Source organism: Juglans microcarpa x Juglans regia, chromosome 2D (assembly GCF_004785595.1).
Source record: "Juglans microcarpa x Juglans regia isolate MS1-56 chromosome 2D, Jm3101_v1.0, whole genome shotgun sequence".
Taxonomy (NCBI): Eukaryota; Viridiplantae; Streptophyta; class Magnoliopsida; order Fagales; family Juglandaceae; genus Juglans; species Juglans microcarpa x Juglans regia.
This window is the reverse complement of record NC_054596.1, coordinates 16341643-16358262: the sequence shown is the minus strand read 5'-3', so window position 1 is coordinate 16358262 and position 16620 is coordinate 16341643. Positions and strand designations below refer to the sequence as shown.

General features: G+C 38.3%; 2 protein-coding genes across 2 annotated transcripts; one reads left to right on the top strand and one right to left on the bottom strand.

Moving 5' to 3' along the window:
* Positions 1–608: 608 nt before the first annotated feature.
* LOC121248577 (putative kinase-like protein TMKL1) lies at positions 609–4691 on the top strand. The gene is made up of 2 exons (XM_041147071.1): positions 609–2522; positions 3845–4691. The coding sequence occupies exons 1-2, from the start codon at positions 1091–1093 to the stop codon at positions 4483–4485; spliced, it is 2073 nt and encodes a 690-aa protein (XP_041003005.1). The 5' UTR covers positions 609–1090; the 3' UTR covers positions 4486–4691.
* Positions 4692–10033: 5342 nt separating this feature from the next.
* On the bottom strand, positions 10034–14818 carry LOC121248576 (probable pectate lyase 20). Its single transcript, XM_041147070.1, has 7 exons — positions 14600–14818; positions 14339–14392; positions 13388–13453; positions 11382–12024; positions 11162–11265; positions 10905–11043; positions 10034–10824 (listed from the first exon to the last, which is right to left on the bottom strand). The coding sequence occupies exons 1-7, from the start codon at positions 14800–14802 to the stop codon at positions 10603–10605; spliced, it is 1431 nt and encodes a 476-aa protein (XP_041003004.1). The 5' UTR covers positions 14803–14818; the 3' UTR covers positions 10034–10602.
* Positions 14819–16620: the final 1802 nt, after the last annotated feature.

Below are 16620 nucleotides of genomic sequence, written 5' to 3'. Positions count from 1 at the left end.
AAAGTCTCTGTCTTTTTCCTTTTGACAAGTCTCTTAAAAGCTGATATCAAATTAGCAACAATCCAAACAAATCTTAAGTGCTAGATTTTGCAACTTGGGTCTCTCCTATGCTCTACTTTGATTGAACCACAAAAAAAAAAAAAAAAAAAAAAGAGAGAGAACCAAATCATTTAAATGAGAAAATAATGAAACAAAAATAATAATTGCTGAACTTTGTTGAAAAGGATATTTGCTAACCCTAAAGTGAGACCCACCGGATAGATAGCTGGATCTCACTCCACGTGAACAACACCTTTAAACTTTAAAGTCCTTACTTTATCCACCTCCATTCTCACACTCAATGACCCTCTCCTTCACGTCTGAGAGAGAGCTTACTGGCTGTGGAACATACATTCACAGATTCATATCTTTTCTTCTTCTTCTTTAGGTTTGCACTCTTTCTTTATACTCTGACCCAGAAGCACAAGGTCCCCACCAAGACCCACAAATAATATATATCACGGTGCATCAAGACAAGCACACACCCATCATCCGCTATCACAGGTGTCTGATCAGACGTCAGGGGTCAAAGATCAACAACACGTGTATGGTAATAAAAACATTGGAGGACCAAGTGTCAAATGCACCTGTGATAATCCCTCAATCCTTGTCTTGAAAAGACACGTCTCGGTGTCGTTCTGCAGTGCAAGCGTTTCTTCCTCAAAGAATGCAAAACTGCAATTTCGAAGGTGAGCGTGCAGGAAAAAATAGTATAAAAGCAAGAGCAATAAGTTATTTATGATGGCAACCTGTCTGTGAGGGTTTAGGTGCAACCTCTTCCCTAATTTGCCACTGTGGGAATCATCGTTAAAGTCCTTGGTTACTGTTTTTGTAACATCAAACGGTGTAGGACCAACGAGGAGGATGCTCACACTTGCAATATAGTATGAGCTGCATTCTCAAAATCATGACCGTAAACATTATTAGAGTATCAGATTACTCACAGTCAACACTCTGTCAGCTTTCCCAAGAAAAAGAGAACCTCTTTTGAGGTATACACCACCACGACGCTCACCACCTCTGCTCTCTCTCTCTCTCTCCAGCTTCATCGATGGCGCTTCTGAACCTTTTGAGTCCATACATTTTCTTCTTCTTCCTGCTTGTCTTCTTCACCGCAGGCTCAACACACGCTGAGTCTGCTTCTTTGTCTTCCGCTTCTCCAGATGTTGAGCTTCTCTTGGGAAAGATCAGAGCTTCATTGCAAGGTAACACTGAGAACCTTTTGCTATCTTCATGGAATTCTTCTCTACCTTTGTGCCAATGGAGAGGGCTCAAATGGGTATTCTCCAATGGCTCTCTTTTGCTCTGTACTCACATCTATTCCCCACAATGGAACAACCTCTCTCTCTTCAAAGACCCATCTCTGCACCTTCTCTCCTTTCAGCTTCCCTCTGCTAATCTCACCGGTTCACTGCCCAGAGAGCTGGGTGAGTTTTCCATGCTTCAAAGTCTCTTCCTTAACTTCAACTCACTGAGTGGAACAATCCCTCTTGAGCTTGGCTATAGCTCTTCACTCTCTGAAATTGATTTGGGTAACAACTTGTTGAGTGGGGCTTTAGCACCGTCTCTCTGGAACTTGTGTGATGGACTTGTTTCTCTTAGGCTTCATGGTAATTCACTGTCTGGGTCAGTCCCTGAACCTGCATTACCGAACTCTACGTGCAAGAATTTACAGGTCTTGGATTTGGGTAACAACAATCTTACTGGGAATTTTCCCGAATTCATAACCAGGTTCCTTGGGCTTAAAGAGCTTGATCTTGGGAATAATATATTTTCTGGTTCAATTCCACAGAGTTTATCTGGACTAAACCTTGAGAAATTGAATCTTTCCCACAATAATTTTAGTGGGGCCTTGCCCGCTTTTGGAGAATCAAAATATGGTGTGGAGGTGTTTGAGGGAAATAATCCGGGGCTTTGTGGATTACCTTTGAAAAGTTGTGGTGGAAGTTCTGGATTGAGCCCGGGCGCAATTGCCGGCATTGTGATTGGTTTGATGACTGGAGCAGTGGTTTTGGCTTCACTGTTGATTGGGTATGTGCAAAATAAGAAGCGGAAGAGTAGGGGAGAGAGTGGAGATGAATTTGAGGAAGGAGAAGACATTGAAGATGGTGATGGTGATGGTGATGTAGGCGTTGGTGTTGGTGTTGGTGGTGGTGGTGGTGAAGGCAAGCTTATTTTGTTTCAAGGTGGAGAGCATTTGACGTTAGAGGATGTGTTGAATGCAACCGGGCAAGTTCTGGAGAAGACGAGCTATGGAACCGTTTATAAGGCAAAGCTTTCCGATGGAGGGACCATTGCTTTGAGATTGTTGAGGGAAGGTAGTTGCAAAGATAGGAGTTCATGTTTACCGGTGATAAAGCAACTGGGAAAGATTCGCCATGAGAATTTGATTCCATTGAGAGCTTTCTATCACGGGAAGCGAGGGGAAAAACTCCTCATTTATGACTATCTTCCTCACAGAACCCTCCATGATCTTTTACACGGTATGTACTTTTTTTCTTCTGTGCTTTCCTCTGCTTGTTATTCATCCTGTATCTCATTCAGATATGGAATAACTGTAGCTCGTCATCACTGTGAAGTAGAAAAGTTAACATCACTGTATTGATTTAGTAAATAAACCCTATCAAAGAGTGAATCCTCGTTTGATGAAAACTTAATTCCCATCATTGTTCATATCTTACCCCCCAAGTCGGGTTTGAGAAGATAACACGAGCACCCAAGAAGTTACATCATTAACAGTCCTTGGCTATCTGGCTATGGAACAATACTATTTATTCTGAACCTAGTCATCCCCAATGCACATAATGATGTGTCACATTTCAAGAAACTTCTTATATCAACCACTGAAGTGGCATCCACTTGGATGTGCCATATCGCCAAGTGCAACTAGGGATGGCAAAGATTAGGATGAAGAAGAGCATAGAGTTATGTATTGAAAAGTTCCACTGGCATTGGAAAACATTACAAAATGAATTTTCTGAAATTTCTTATTAAAAAAAAAAAGAAGAAGATTTTTACTTTTAAACCGACCATAGGGATACCTGTTATGCTACATGATAACCAAAGAATAAAATCTTGGGTGCTAAAACTCCAAGGAGGCAAGAACCTTCCTACGAGTTGTCTTCAGCCTCAAGTAGGGATTGATAGACCTTTCTCAACCCATGCCTCACAAACTAGTAAAAACCCTACCTAAATAATGGAAGTGGACCAGAACTTCCATTCTCATAACATTCCTGAAAACTGAATTTTCAGGACAGGAGCTGCCCTCAGGCTCGGTCATGAGATTAATGTAGACCTGGAGGGTGAAGCAATACCTTTTGATCCACTGTGTCCTTTCTCATTACTTATGCCTAGTCACTGTCAAAACTCATGAGAGCCTACTGTCACGGTGATATGTAAGTTTCAAATATGAGTTTGCAAGATGCAGCAAGCCACAACTTATGTGCAATGGAGAAATGAGTTGCAAGTTCCAGTCCTCATAAACACCCAAACTTTTTATTTTTGATCAGTAAAGAAGAATTTTATTAATGAGAATAGGCATACCCAAGTACACATAACGTATACAAGAGCAACACTTGTGCATGATTGTCTAAATATACAAGCACAAACACCCGAACTTAAAAGCTCTCCATTACTTGTTTAGACATACAATCAAAATTAAAAGAGAATAAGTGAGACTGATTTAAGAAGCCATCTAAGTTGGTGCATAGTTTACCTGGGTGCTTCTCTATCATTTTCTTTGCAAATTTTGAGCCCTCATGATAGTTCACCAAACTGTCATTTTATCTGTTATGGTTGGCTACAGAAACTAGAGCAGGAAAGCCAGTGCTGAACTGGGCTCGAAGGCACAAGATTGCATTGGGTATAGCCAGAGGACTATCATATCTTCATACAGGTCTTGAGGTACCCATTACTCATGGAAATGTGAGGTCCAAAAATGTTCTTGTAGACGAGTTTTTTGTTGCAAGGCTCACTGAGTTTGGGCTCGACAAGCTAATGGTCCCAGCCATAGCTGATGAAATGGTGGCACTTGCAAAAACTGACGGTTACAAAGCACCAGAGCTTCAAAGAATGAAGAAATGCAATTCTAGGACAGATGTCTATGCATATGGGATATTTTTATTGGAAATTTTGATAGGAAAGAAACCTGGAAAAAATGGAAGAAGCGGGGAATTTGTTGATTTACCTTCAATGGTGAAAGTGGCAGTTTTGGAGGAGACAACAATGGAGGTTTTTGATGTGGAAGTCTTAAAGGGAATCAGGAGTCCAATGGAAGAGGGTTTGGTTCATGCATTGAAGCTTGCAATGGGTTGCTGTGCTCCAGTGGCTTCAGTTAGACCTACAATGGATGAAGTCGTGAAGCAGTTGGAGGAGAATCGACCTAGGAACAGGTCTGCTTTATACAGCCCTACAGAAACGAGGAGTGGAATTGCTACACCATTTTGAGCCTGCCTTTTCTATATGCTCATCTATATATACAAGTTTCATTTTATTGTCTATCTGATCCTTGTTAAGATGGTAACTGTAGTGTAATGGTGCTAATGTTTTCTGAAGGAGGTTATATTTCTAGGAATTGGTAATGTGTAATTTATGAGACAATGCATCACTTAAAACAGTTATCTTGGAATGTAACAAAGGTTTGATATACCCCAGTTATGTGTGCCTGCAACTCCTATAGAAACCAGTTAAATTTGGCATTAAACATTAAAAAAAAAAAAAAAAAAAAAATTATAGTAGTACTCCAAACATCAGAGAGCTTATTCAAAGAAGTGCCTTTTAACACTTGATGAATTTTCTTTACAAACCTCTGAAAAGATTGTGTTATGATATGCTAGATGTGTTAGAAAGTAAATATTTGGTCAATATATATATTTTACTTAAACTTAGGAAGAAATATATATTTATTTTAATTTTTATATTACTTATAAAAAATTATAAATTAATATATCTTGATTTAATATGTTAGATTACAAAATATTTATTATTATAAAATAGATTTAACGTATTTTTATAAAAAAAAATTTGTATAAATCTAACATTTATTCTAGAAGCTGAGTGATTGTTTTGAGCAGCGAATTAGACACCTTATCAGAAAAATAATGTTAGTTATGTAAGCAATTTTAATAATACGACATTATTTAAAAGAATAGAGGATCACTCCATCCGTATTTTTAAAAAGTACCTAATAATAAAGAAGAAAATGGTGCTGCTACTCCGCCATAAAAAGTGACGGCTCACTTTTACCTCTAGTGTAATTCTGTTTCAAATATTAAAAAATAAATAAATATAGATAAAAATTATTATTAAGAACATCTATTTTGCATACATGATGTGTCATCATCTAGACCACACATCTCCTCAAATGACTGTTGGGAATAATCAACTAGAAGCAGCCATGCAGTGAATGCAAATTGTTCGCTGCTACAATGGCTTCTCTCTAGTATTACTCTTTTATTTACATAATTATATAGTGTCAATTATTGAAAATTATAAAAATTTAAAATTTGGAATTCAAATTGAAAAAAAAAAAAAAAACATGATAAAATGATATTGATACTCACTACATATAATATTGTTGCATGAATACGTAGCACTGTTCTAATGAATTCAAGGAGTGAAAAAAGGCTCCCAACCCTCCAAAAACAATCGTAGCCCATGGCGGTAGTGGCGTATTTATGGCCTTGAGGAACCTACTTGAAGCCCAATTCTGAACTTATAGTCTTATATAACCCCTTATTGTTTTGTTTTTGTTTTTAAATAGAAATACACTTCATTTCATTTAATAAAATCGAAATTATAACTATAACTTATCAATACAAGAAAAAATTTAGAGTACAAGCTCAACTACACATGTGCTCTAGGATACCCCACACACAAATTTTTTTATAATGCACATTGTCTTAACTTCTATAAACTCTCTCATAATAGAAAAGAACGCTATGTAAAAACAAAACTAAACGACCACTCTTTCAAAAGAAGAGAAGTACTATCAACATTCATCCTCCCAAATAGGAGGATTAGTATCTCTTCGACTCCTCCAAAAGGAGGAATAGGACTCTATTGCTATGGACACCAAGTCCAATAGCCAATTTCTTTTATTAATTAACACAAACAGATAAACAAAAATACAAACACTAAGAAAACACTACAAAAATAGAGAAAAACACTGCACAAAGAGGCTGCAGGAGCGTGTGCAGGACACGCGCCAATCGAGGAAGAAACGGGGTAGATGATCGTGGAGGTGCCTGAGGTGGTGGATCCAGCTGCGCCGCGCATGGTACCAGAAGAAAAACTGCACGGAGGCACGTGGCGGCCACGCACGGACTTCAATCAGCGTGTGTAGGAGACGCGCCGCTCCTTTGGACGCCACGTTCGGTAGACTGATAGATCGGCAGCCTCTAAATCTCCCTGTGGGGCGCATGGTGTCCTTCGACCACCGGAAGGTCTCCAATCGGCACTCCTTCCTTATTTGGCTTGAAAAAACCAAGAAAACAACAGAAAAAGTACTGGGCTGAGAGGAGGAGAAGGGAGCGGGGAGAGGGGAGGTGTTTCGGTTTTTTTATTTTTTTATTTTTGTGAGTTTTCAAGAGAGAGGTTAGAGTTTATCTTCCTTCATAACCCCATTATTGTTGAAACTTGAATATATGCCTCTCCAATTTGGCGCACTCTAGGTCTCGCTTGGAGAATGAAATGATATGAAAATTTTATGAATAATAGTAAGATAATTTGTGAATAATAGCGAAATAGTTTAGGTCGAGTATTTTTTAGATTTTGAGAAAGGAGAAAAAAAATTGAATAAAAGATATTATAAAGTTAAAATATTATTAGAATATAGTTTTATAATATTATTTCTGTTTGGAAATTTGAAAAAGTTGAATTATTTTTTATTTTTTGTCTAAAAGTTTGAAAAAATTGTAATGATTAGTTTAAAAATTTTGTATTTAAATTATGTTTATGAAGGAGATGAAATGAGAATTCAACATTGCTACGTGCAACCGGTATGCGGAACCGTTGTGTAATCGTGATGTCAGCATCTGTCAAATATTAAAAAAAATTGAAAGGTCGACTGAAAGTCTGAAACCAATTGAAAGTCTTTGTTTGAGTCCAAAATTCACCAAAACAATAAAAAAAAACTCTCCAAAGCGTACATCCAAAGAAACCTTTGGCCTCATCCAAAGCGTACATCACCTCCTCATCCATGGCTGCCATTGATCCTCTTCATCCTGCTAGCATGCCTTCTGGCATCTTCTCCTAAGCATCATTTTTCCACATCGTAAATCATCTTGTAAGTGCAGATCCCCATTTTTTTTTTTAGGGGTTTCTTCATTTCCTGGGTTTTTTTTTTTTTTTTGTTAATGGGTTTTCTTCATTTCCTGGGTTTCTTCAATTTCTGATTCTTAATCTTGAACTAAGGTCATTGGTTTTCTTCTGTGGGAAGACGAAGGGAGCATTTCTTCGGAAGGTAGGGTAGAAAATTTACACTACATAAATATTAATAGACATTAAACTCTTGATTCACAATTACAAAAGATTCCACCCAACAAAAAAAAAAAAAGACTAAAAAAAACTGAGAAATAAAATACTGGGGACACAGGAACAAGGAAGTGGTGGAGAAGACGAACAGTGACTTCGGGTGTTCATGTGGGTTCTGTGGGTCCGTGGGTTCGTGGAGAACACGACTACTGACTGTGGAGAAGATGAAGATTGGGCTGCGGCGGGCTTTGAGTTCGTGGGGCGGTGACTTCATGGAGGACGATGGGGCTTCGTGTGGATGTAGAAGACGAAAAAACAAAGACAGAGTGAAGAGTAGCATTCGTGGGGATGGGGGCGAAACGAGAACGAAGACAGAGCTGTTAGGGACCTCGGTCAAGTCTCTAAACACTATGATCTCCTTGCCTAGGATCTCCCTGTGATGACTGAGTGCCCATTCCTCTCTTGCTTGGTTCTCGAACAAAGGTCACAAAGATGGCAACTTTGGTAGAGTGAGATTAGGTGATTAGGCTTGACCTGTCGTGTGGATTGGTGGGAAATAAGATGGCGTGTGAGGGTTGCAAAGGGTGATGGAGGCGCACGACAATGGAGGGAACTAGGGTTGGCGCCACTTGGGGTTTAGGTTTAGGGTTGGATGAAGGATGATGAATTAGGGTTAGATGTTGGGCGGCTAGGGTTAGTCCAATTAAGGCAAGTGATTGCCGAAAATTGGACTTGAATTCAAATGGGAATATGTTTCAGCTGGGGTAAACAAGGATGGAAGAGTGGTAAATATGGGAATGTCGTGTATGGAAGTGGAGATTTGGCTAGGGTTTTATAGGATTGGCGGCAAGCTATTTATGGAATGAGGACTAAAGCAAACACTATAGTGGGCGACACTAAGTGTTTGGAGGGATCAAATGAGGCAATTGATGGGTTTGGCAATGAACAATCCGAAGAACATAATGTATTCTCAAGAATAATTCAAGAACAAATCAAGAACAATGCACATAAAAATAATAATATCAATGGAGAGAAAATGGAAGACAAGAGAGTGAATGAATAATACTCATAAGATTGATAACTTAAATCACACTTATTCACGAATTGCAAAGTGTGATTTTCTAATTAGGGATTCACGAATTGCACCCCAAAGATCCCAAGTGCTAAGCACCGAAATGTATGATCCAAATAACAAATAAGAGTCATGGACCAAGTCTAGCCCTGGCATGCATGGCCCATGGTGGGCTAGAATGGTGCATGGTGGTCTTCGAGTTGATCCATAGCTAGGTGGCACAACATGGCTTGCTGATGGGCATGGCATGATGCCATGCACGGGCCTGCTGATGGGCATGATCTGGTGCCATGCAAGGCCTGCTGATGGTGAGCCATGTGTGCGTGCTGCATGGCTGCAAGGCATGGGCTGGAGCCATGGGCTGGAGCCATGCGCTGGATGGCATGCCTGGTGGGCATGCCACTGGCCTAGCCTGCAAGGCACGGGCTGGAGCCGTGCGCTGGATGGTATGCTTGTGAGGGCATGCCACTGACCTTGCTGCTGTGCAGCGTGGGCTGCATGCTGGGGAGTGCGCAGGATCAGGCGCGCGCGGGAGCTTGTGCCTAGGCATGCCCATGGAAGTGCGCATGCTAGGCCGCGTGCTGGGCTGTGGCGGGCACTAACCTCACTGGCCTGCATGCTGGGCGTCCTGTGCGTGTCACGGCACCGGCCAAGGCATGCGTGTAGGCTAGCCATGGTGCTGTCCTTGCCTTCCAAGGGCAATATCGAGGCTTGTCCCGAGGCTACTTTTCTAGAGGTTTTAACAAGAGTGCAAACAATGTCGTTGCTTTGCCACGTTGGACACGATGCTGCGGGGGTTCTCCAAGGCGGTTGCAAGTAGCATTTTTCATGAGTATTTTAAAATGAACGAGATCTATTTTCAAACAAGCAAGATAGTGACAAAACTCTCCACCGTTCAAATCAGTATTGATTGGAATGGGTTAAAAAACTAGAGTACAATTCTTTATACAATGCTCTGAAATTTGTCAAAAATCAAAACTAAGCCCAGTGTACATTTACAACCTTTACATCCTGGCCTATATCTGCAAAAATATACATTGATAACCAACTATCTTTGTTGTAAAGGACATACTGTCAAATCAAAATATGGACATATCACTCCCGTAATCTTCATCACACTCAAAAGGTCAAGTACTTTTCTTTGAACATGTTCAATTATTTCATTTTGAGAAGTGTTACTTTATAAAAATAAATTGAATGTGGAGTGATAGATTAACTTTATAATAAAAAGTAGTGTATACTATTAATGATCTCTGTAGGAAAAGAGCATAGCACTAGGACTAGGATTTGAATGACTACATAGATGAAAAGTATGAGAATATTAAAATATTTATGATAGAATATATTCATAATGAATATGTATTATAATATCACTTATTGAATACATAACATACGTTCTTATTTATAGATGAATATTCGACCCTCTTTCTCTCTTCTCCATCTTCTTTTCTATTTTATTATATTTTCTAACAATAAGAAAAGAACATCTATTTAATTACAACGGAATATGATAAAAGGTGCAGATGGCTCAATCACAATATTTATTTTTATTACAGAGCTTTCGCCGTTCAGTTTTTGTTTTGATCTTCTTTCTCTATTTGGTCTTATTTTTCCCATCTTCGGGTATTGAAGCCATACTGGAACTGACATTTCGTGAAGGAGAGAAAGGCCCCACCCATTAGTCCTTAACTTGACCAACTCAATGGGAACGCTTGAAGAGACTTGAGTGAGACATAGAAAACGAAGAAGGAAGTGCTTGGGTACCTTTAGCAGCCTGGCAATTGAGATAAGCCACTCTGCCGAGTGGAATAATGGATATTTACGTGGCGAAAACTTGTTACATGTGAAATTTACACCTTTCAAATATTTGATTGGGACAAGTTCAAAGAAGCAATGTGTGAAATAGCTGCACGCTCAATGACTGACTAGGTGCTATGACAATGATAAAAGGAAGAAAAAATGGGTAATTATTCTCTCTCTCTCTCCTCCATTCTCTATTCTGTTGATGAGATTGGGAGTCAACACTGGTAACCCCTGCGGCAAGTAAGGACACCAGCACCAGAAGTGATGGCACCAACCACGGAAGAGGACTTGGCCCCCAAACTTGAGGCTCTGGCATAGCTGGCTGTAGCTCTAGCTCCTGATGGAATGAAGTAGGCTCCATTAAGCAGAAGATCTCCTTCTGATCTCCAGTTCCAGCGCTTCCATGTACCAATTTCTTCGCACATCCTCTTTGTCACCTGCCCAATCATTATTGTCAATGATAAATTATCACCGTCATCATTAATGTTACAAATTCTGCTCTCCTTTTTTTAGGTACCTCCTTGGCAAAAGCGTTGGCAGGTGCAAGATATCTATTGCCCTGACTGTTAATGGTAGGATTAGCACTTCCACCAATGGCATACATTTCCCAATGTGTGTAGTCATTGTTTACCACATGGAAATGTCCATGCCTACACCTGTACGATTTTGATTGACACCCAAAAAACTGAGTTAAAAATTTAGACACATTTAATATCAACCAGAAAGCATCCAGGAGAAGAAATTGAGGACTAACAACGATCATGTGTATGTTACCTTGGCATTCTCTGGATTAGTCCCTTACCAAAATGGTTGTAGGCAATGGTCACCTGCATCTGCTTATCTCTTGTATAGGAGTCACTGTGACCCAATAGCATAACCTGTTTTTCATTAACATGTAAAAACAAACCAAAGAATAGAAAATGAGTCTCCCAATTACTTAACTTTAACCAAAATCATTAAATGCAAAACGAGGAAATGGGGTGACATATAGGACCTCATTGTGGTGGGTGAAGTGGTTGTTAGAAATGGTAATGGCAGTGGAGCCCATTACAGCATCGATAAGGCCATCAGCACAATTAGAGAGTGAGTTGTGGTCAACCCAAATATGGCTCGAACCGTAAATAGAAATGGCATCCCCATCAGCCATTGTCCTCCACCCAAAATGGCTTGGCGAGCTCCGCACCATGGCGTTGCCTGTCGGCTTGCAATCGTGGATGTGCAGGCCATGGATGATGACATTTGTAATGAATTGGATCGTAATGCAAGCCCCATAAGCAATGTGGACATTAGCACCCCGGCCATCAATGGTCTTAAAGCTGTTCATAATAAGCTCCTGCTTGAGTGTGATCACCATGTCCCGCTTAAACACAATCCACAAAGGCCTATCCTGAATGACTGCGTGGCGGAGCGTACCCGGTTTAGGGTTAACAGGGTCGTCATCACTGGGGTCACTAACAACGTAGTATCTGCCGTCACGGCCGCCAACCGCATTCCTTCCAAACCCAATGGCACAGTTGGCTAGGTTCTTTCGGCGGTGGTACCAGCGCCTGTCACAGCGCCAACAGTCGTCGATCGGGTTCCCTGTTCCACATGAAAAATATCCCAAGTTCCTCCTATGAGTGCTATTGCTAATGCTCCTGAAAATTTTAAAACGCATAATTATTATAATGCTTGTTATCATTAATCTATTATTACTGATGGAGCTATTGTTCTGAAAGTTTTAATGTTGAAATCATCACCGAGAGACATGTGAAGAACAGAATCACAAATATGTGAGAAAACAATATTGTTATAATATTGTGCCCTGTTCTGAGTAGTCCATGTGCTCATAATGTCGTAGTGTCCGTGACCGACTTCAACAAAAATGACACATTCAATGAGGTCATGTGGATCTCATCGATTAACATGCTAATTAAAGCAACTGTTGGATGAAGGGACAAAAGAAGTTCTGAGAAGGGTTGCGGTATGAAACCAAATCGATCTGTTTCATTACCCAAAAAGAGAAAAACTGAGACAAGATCTGCAATTTATGGTGAGCTGATCTCATACGACTCTTGACAGGCTGGAGCAAATATTAAGGGTTAGAAGCAGAGAGACGGGGGTGATTTCCTTTACTGCTTTCACTCCGAGGTAAGGACAAATAAATCATATGTACGAAATGGATGACAAGAGTTCAAAGCATTGCACTGATTACATAAAAGCATTGGATTCCCACTTCAAAACCATGCAATTTGGTGCATATGATTACAAGACTTCATCGTGTAAATTAGCAAATCCTTGTTTTTTTACCAAAAAAAAAAAAAAAACGGCCAAAACAAGAAAAAGATTGCAGCCGGTTGGTGCATTGACAAGGTGAAGGTGTGGCTCGGAAAGACCGAAGTAGCAAAGTCCAGTATCTCCAATCAAAGGAGGTGACAACATTGGCTTTCTTTTGCCACCATACCATGTTATATGTTGTGAAAGGCATCTTTTTGCTATTTTTTGCTATAATTGTAAACGTATAGATAAGGGGCCTGAGTTTCCATGAACGTACAGTCAAGGAATGGCTTTTACAAAAGCTATTGAGATATATGGAAAAGTTCACAAAGCTGCTGGATCATTGGTCAAGGTAAAAAAAGGTTATGTACTTTGAGAAATACCAGTGTATCTCTATAGTTTGGCTAAACCAATACCAATGCTTTAAGAGCATGACAAGCGGATACCAGGACATGGGCACGTGGGTAAAGCTGGCAACGAAGATTATAGAGTTTTTTTTTGGGGGGGGGGGCACACAGAATTATGAGTACCATATATTTTAGAAGAAAAGACGATGCCGTACGAACAGCATATTGGCATATGATGATCATGGACCACCGACCAAATAAGACGATATAGCGCCAGTAATTATCTACTCTTCGGCCGTTTATTTATTTATTTTTCCTTTAGCTATATACTCTGTCAAGAAATAGCACGAAATACACGACAATGAAGATTGGGAAATAAAAAGATAGAGAGACTTACAGATCAACCATAGAAGCTACCTCCTCTGGATCATGGACAGCGTGCTCATTCCATGCATCCTCTGACCTGAAATTGGAACATAGTAATATGTCTTAGTAACGTGAGATTAATTTGTTAAACACAATTGTTCACATATATTCTCATATTACTTCACTACTATTCACAAACTATTCACGGATCATATGAGATAACGTAATATTCAAATAGAGCCTAAACTGTTTTCCTTCAACGGAGCTGAATCTGACTTGAGATAGCAACATGAGCTGTCTCAGCATGGTAATATACTAATGAAAAATTTTATTCATCATCTTCATACTACACATCATATATAATTTTTTAATTTTTAATTTTTTCTTATCAAATGTGTGGTGTATAGATTTTGAGTAGAAGAATTCAATTCGTTTAGAAATAATAAAACCAAAAAGGAATTAAAAAAAATATAATGTGTGGTGCTCGGAAATGATGAGTAGTAAAACTCAATACTAATATGTCAAAGCAATATGAGATAGCAAAGTAGGACGACGCCGTTTTCCTTCAACAGAGCTGAGTCCGACTTGACAATTGACATTGGTGAGAGCAGAACACCGCACCATGTCATGATCGTTTTGTTTGTTGAATGGTACGTTCTACGTACACCGTACGTGTATGGTGTCCAATTAACGATACAATTTTTTTTTTTTTTCTTTTGTTGAGATATTAATATATTATCATTATAATTTTTAAGTTTCAATCTAAATATAAAAACCAATCGACTAATAGAACGTAATTAACGACGCGAATTATTTTCAGATCTGATCCGAACGATCCAGATTTTTCGGTTTTTATATTAAATATCCAGTATTTGAATATATCTAGCGGCCTTCGTACAGTTGTTTGCCTCGTGGACCGTCAGGATTAGTGGTAAAATCGAAGCTGAAATTCTCGGTACGGATCGAGTACTACTTGACTGACCTGTCCGCCATCGACGCATTTTTGGAGCTCTGCAACTCCTCTGCCTCTGCAAACCTGTCACCGCCAAATCGCAGGAAGTAGAAATTCATGTCAGAACCGCTAGTACTGTTATCTGAAATAGAAGGATAACACTAGAAGACGACGTCCAAAACGCGAACACATTTTCCAGGAAACTTTGTGCTTGTGACAAAGCGTATTCAAGAATCCTGACACATCGCATGGAGGAAAGAAAAGATAAAAATTTCAAGTAAATTAACTAACCTTGACTGTACAAGTTGATCATTTTCTTTGGAGGCCATGACGCTTATAAAAAGCAGCGTTAGAACCAGCAGCAATGAGCCAACAGAAAACCATCTCAGAGATACCGCCATTGTTGCTCTCGGCTGGGAGGAATGAAGAAAGAAGGCAGTCAAGAAAAGAGTTGAGGGGGGAGCCAGGTATTTATAGCGGAAGAAGTAGTCCATGTGTATACTCAATTCAATATCTAATAAACCATGGTCTAATAAATATTCGGCTCTAATAACTTCTCAAGTGCATACTTAATAAATACAATATGGTATTTAATATCATATCATGTCAGCTGCTTAATCAATTACTGATAATTAAATAACAAAAGCCATGCAATATGCATGCATGCTTTGCTTGGATCTTCTCATATTAGAAGTGAAAATCATGAATTCTAAAGTCTAAAATATGAGTCGAAATGTATTTTATATATGTATATGTATATATATAGGAAAAGGGTTTTTGTCGGCTAATTAAGGTAAAGATGGAATGCACGAAGGTATTGGACTACATCATATATTGGAAATTAAAGAAGTAATGTGCTAACATCATGTCCAAACTTATTATAATTCACTATATGGTCCTCTTAGCTTAGCAAATTTAGGTTTTCTCACCAAAAACCAGACCAATTTAACCAAAATTGTTTATAAAGTTTTTATATATTATGAAGAAGTCGGTATGTAAAATACATATAATAAAATGTTTACATTATATAATTTGATTTAAAAATAAATTTTAAAATTTAAATATTTCAAATCAAATCTTATCAATAAAATAATTCAATTGTTTTAACGAAATTTTCAGTTTGACAATGGTCTGATCTACTTATCTTGTATGTTTGTACTCACTAATTAGTTGGTTTGTTTTTGCTAGACAAACGAGAGAGAATGATAAGGAATTTGAATCAAGGACCTAAATATATAGTAAGATATGGAGATCGGTGGCATGACTTGGATCAAAGATCACAGCTGATCATCGATCGAGTGGTTGTTAAATGTTGGTGTCTTGGACTTAAATATGCTGAACAGAACTACCTGAAAATTTGCTGAAGTTGTTAGTTAAGTGGGACAATCTAATTAACTTCATTATAATCTGAGCAATACGTATAATATTGGTTGGATCAGGATAAGTACGAGAGCTAGCAATACGCATGATAATTTTTTTTTTTTTTTTTTTTTTTTCCCAGACTCTACGGCCAGGTACTCATGATCATCACTCGATCTTCGATAATTTCAATTCCCAACGTGTGTATATATATGAAATTATGTTTACAATTATAAAATGTGCGAGCGCTCTATCCTATTTTGGAATAAAATGAATAAATATGAAATTTATATAAAATAATTAATTTTTTAATAATAAATCACACTTATTTTTAAAAGAAATGCACGATGCTTAGACAACTATGACGGTATATAACGTTATATATATTTCTGCACATGTTTATATATTTGCTTTGTCTTACTCATTGCGTTGTGCTAAGTAATGATATACACACAATACATTATATAGTACATTGCATAACAATATTATAAAATAAGGATATTTTTGTAAAATAATGTTATTTTATAAGATATTTTATAAAAATAGCCCTCATTTAAAACATAGTTGTATAAAATATTGTAAAAAATGTTATGTGTAAATCATTTCCCTTTCCAATTATGAGTGGGGCTAATTACGTTGAAACACGGACCGATCGATAACCTGCGAAATTTAATTTTCATTCAAACTTGCAAATTTTGTTGCTTAGGCCAATTGGTCTGTGTTTAGCTCGATCTGCGTGTTAATTGATAAGTAATGTTACATACAGTTATTTGGAATTGCATTACGAGTCTTAAAAAGTGACTAAATATCTTTAAAACTCTTTATTGAAAAAAAAAATAGATTGTTTGAATATTAGATATCAAAGTACTTTTTAATTTCAAATAAACTAAAAAGTACAATGGAGGAAAAGTATCACAAACGCACTTTTTCGGATAATCCGAAATGAATCTCAA

Excerpts from the sequence above, each read along its gene's own strand:
- LOC121248577 (XM_041147071.1), top strand. The coding sequence starts at position 1,091 with ATGGCGCTTCTGAACCTTTTGAGTCCATACATTTTCTTCTTCTTCCTG. Across the intron at positions 2,523-3,844 it reads CCTCCATGATCTTTTACACG|AAACTAGAGCAGGAAAGCCA; the intron begins GTATGTACTTTT and ends GGTTGGCTACAG.
- LOC121248576 (XM_041147070.1), bottom strand. The coding sequence starts at position 14,802 with ATGGACTACTTCTTCCGCTATAAATACCTGGCTCCCCCCTCAACTCTT. Across the intron at positions 14,393-14,599 it reads GATCAACTTGTACAGTCAAG|GTTTGCAGAGGCAGAGGAGT; the intron begins GTTAGTTAATTT and ends TGGCGGTGACAG. Across the intron at positions 13,454-14,338 it reads AATGCGTCGATGGCGGACAG|GTCAGAGGATGCATGGAATG; the intron begins GTCAGTCAAGTA and ends TTCCAATTTCAG.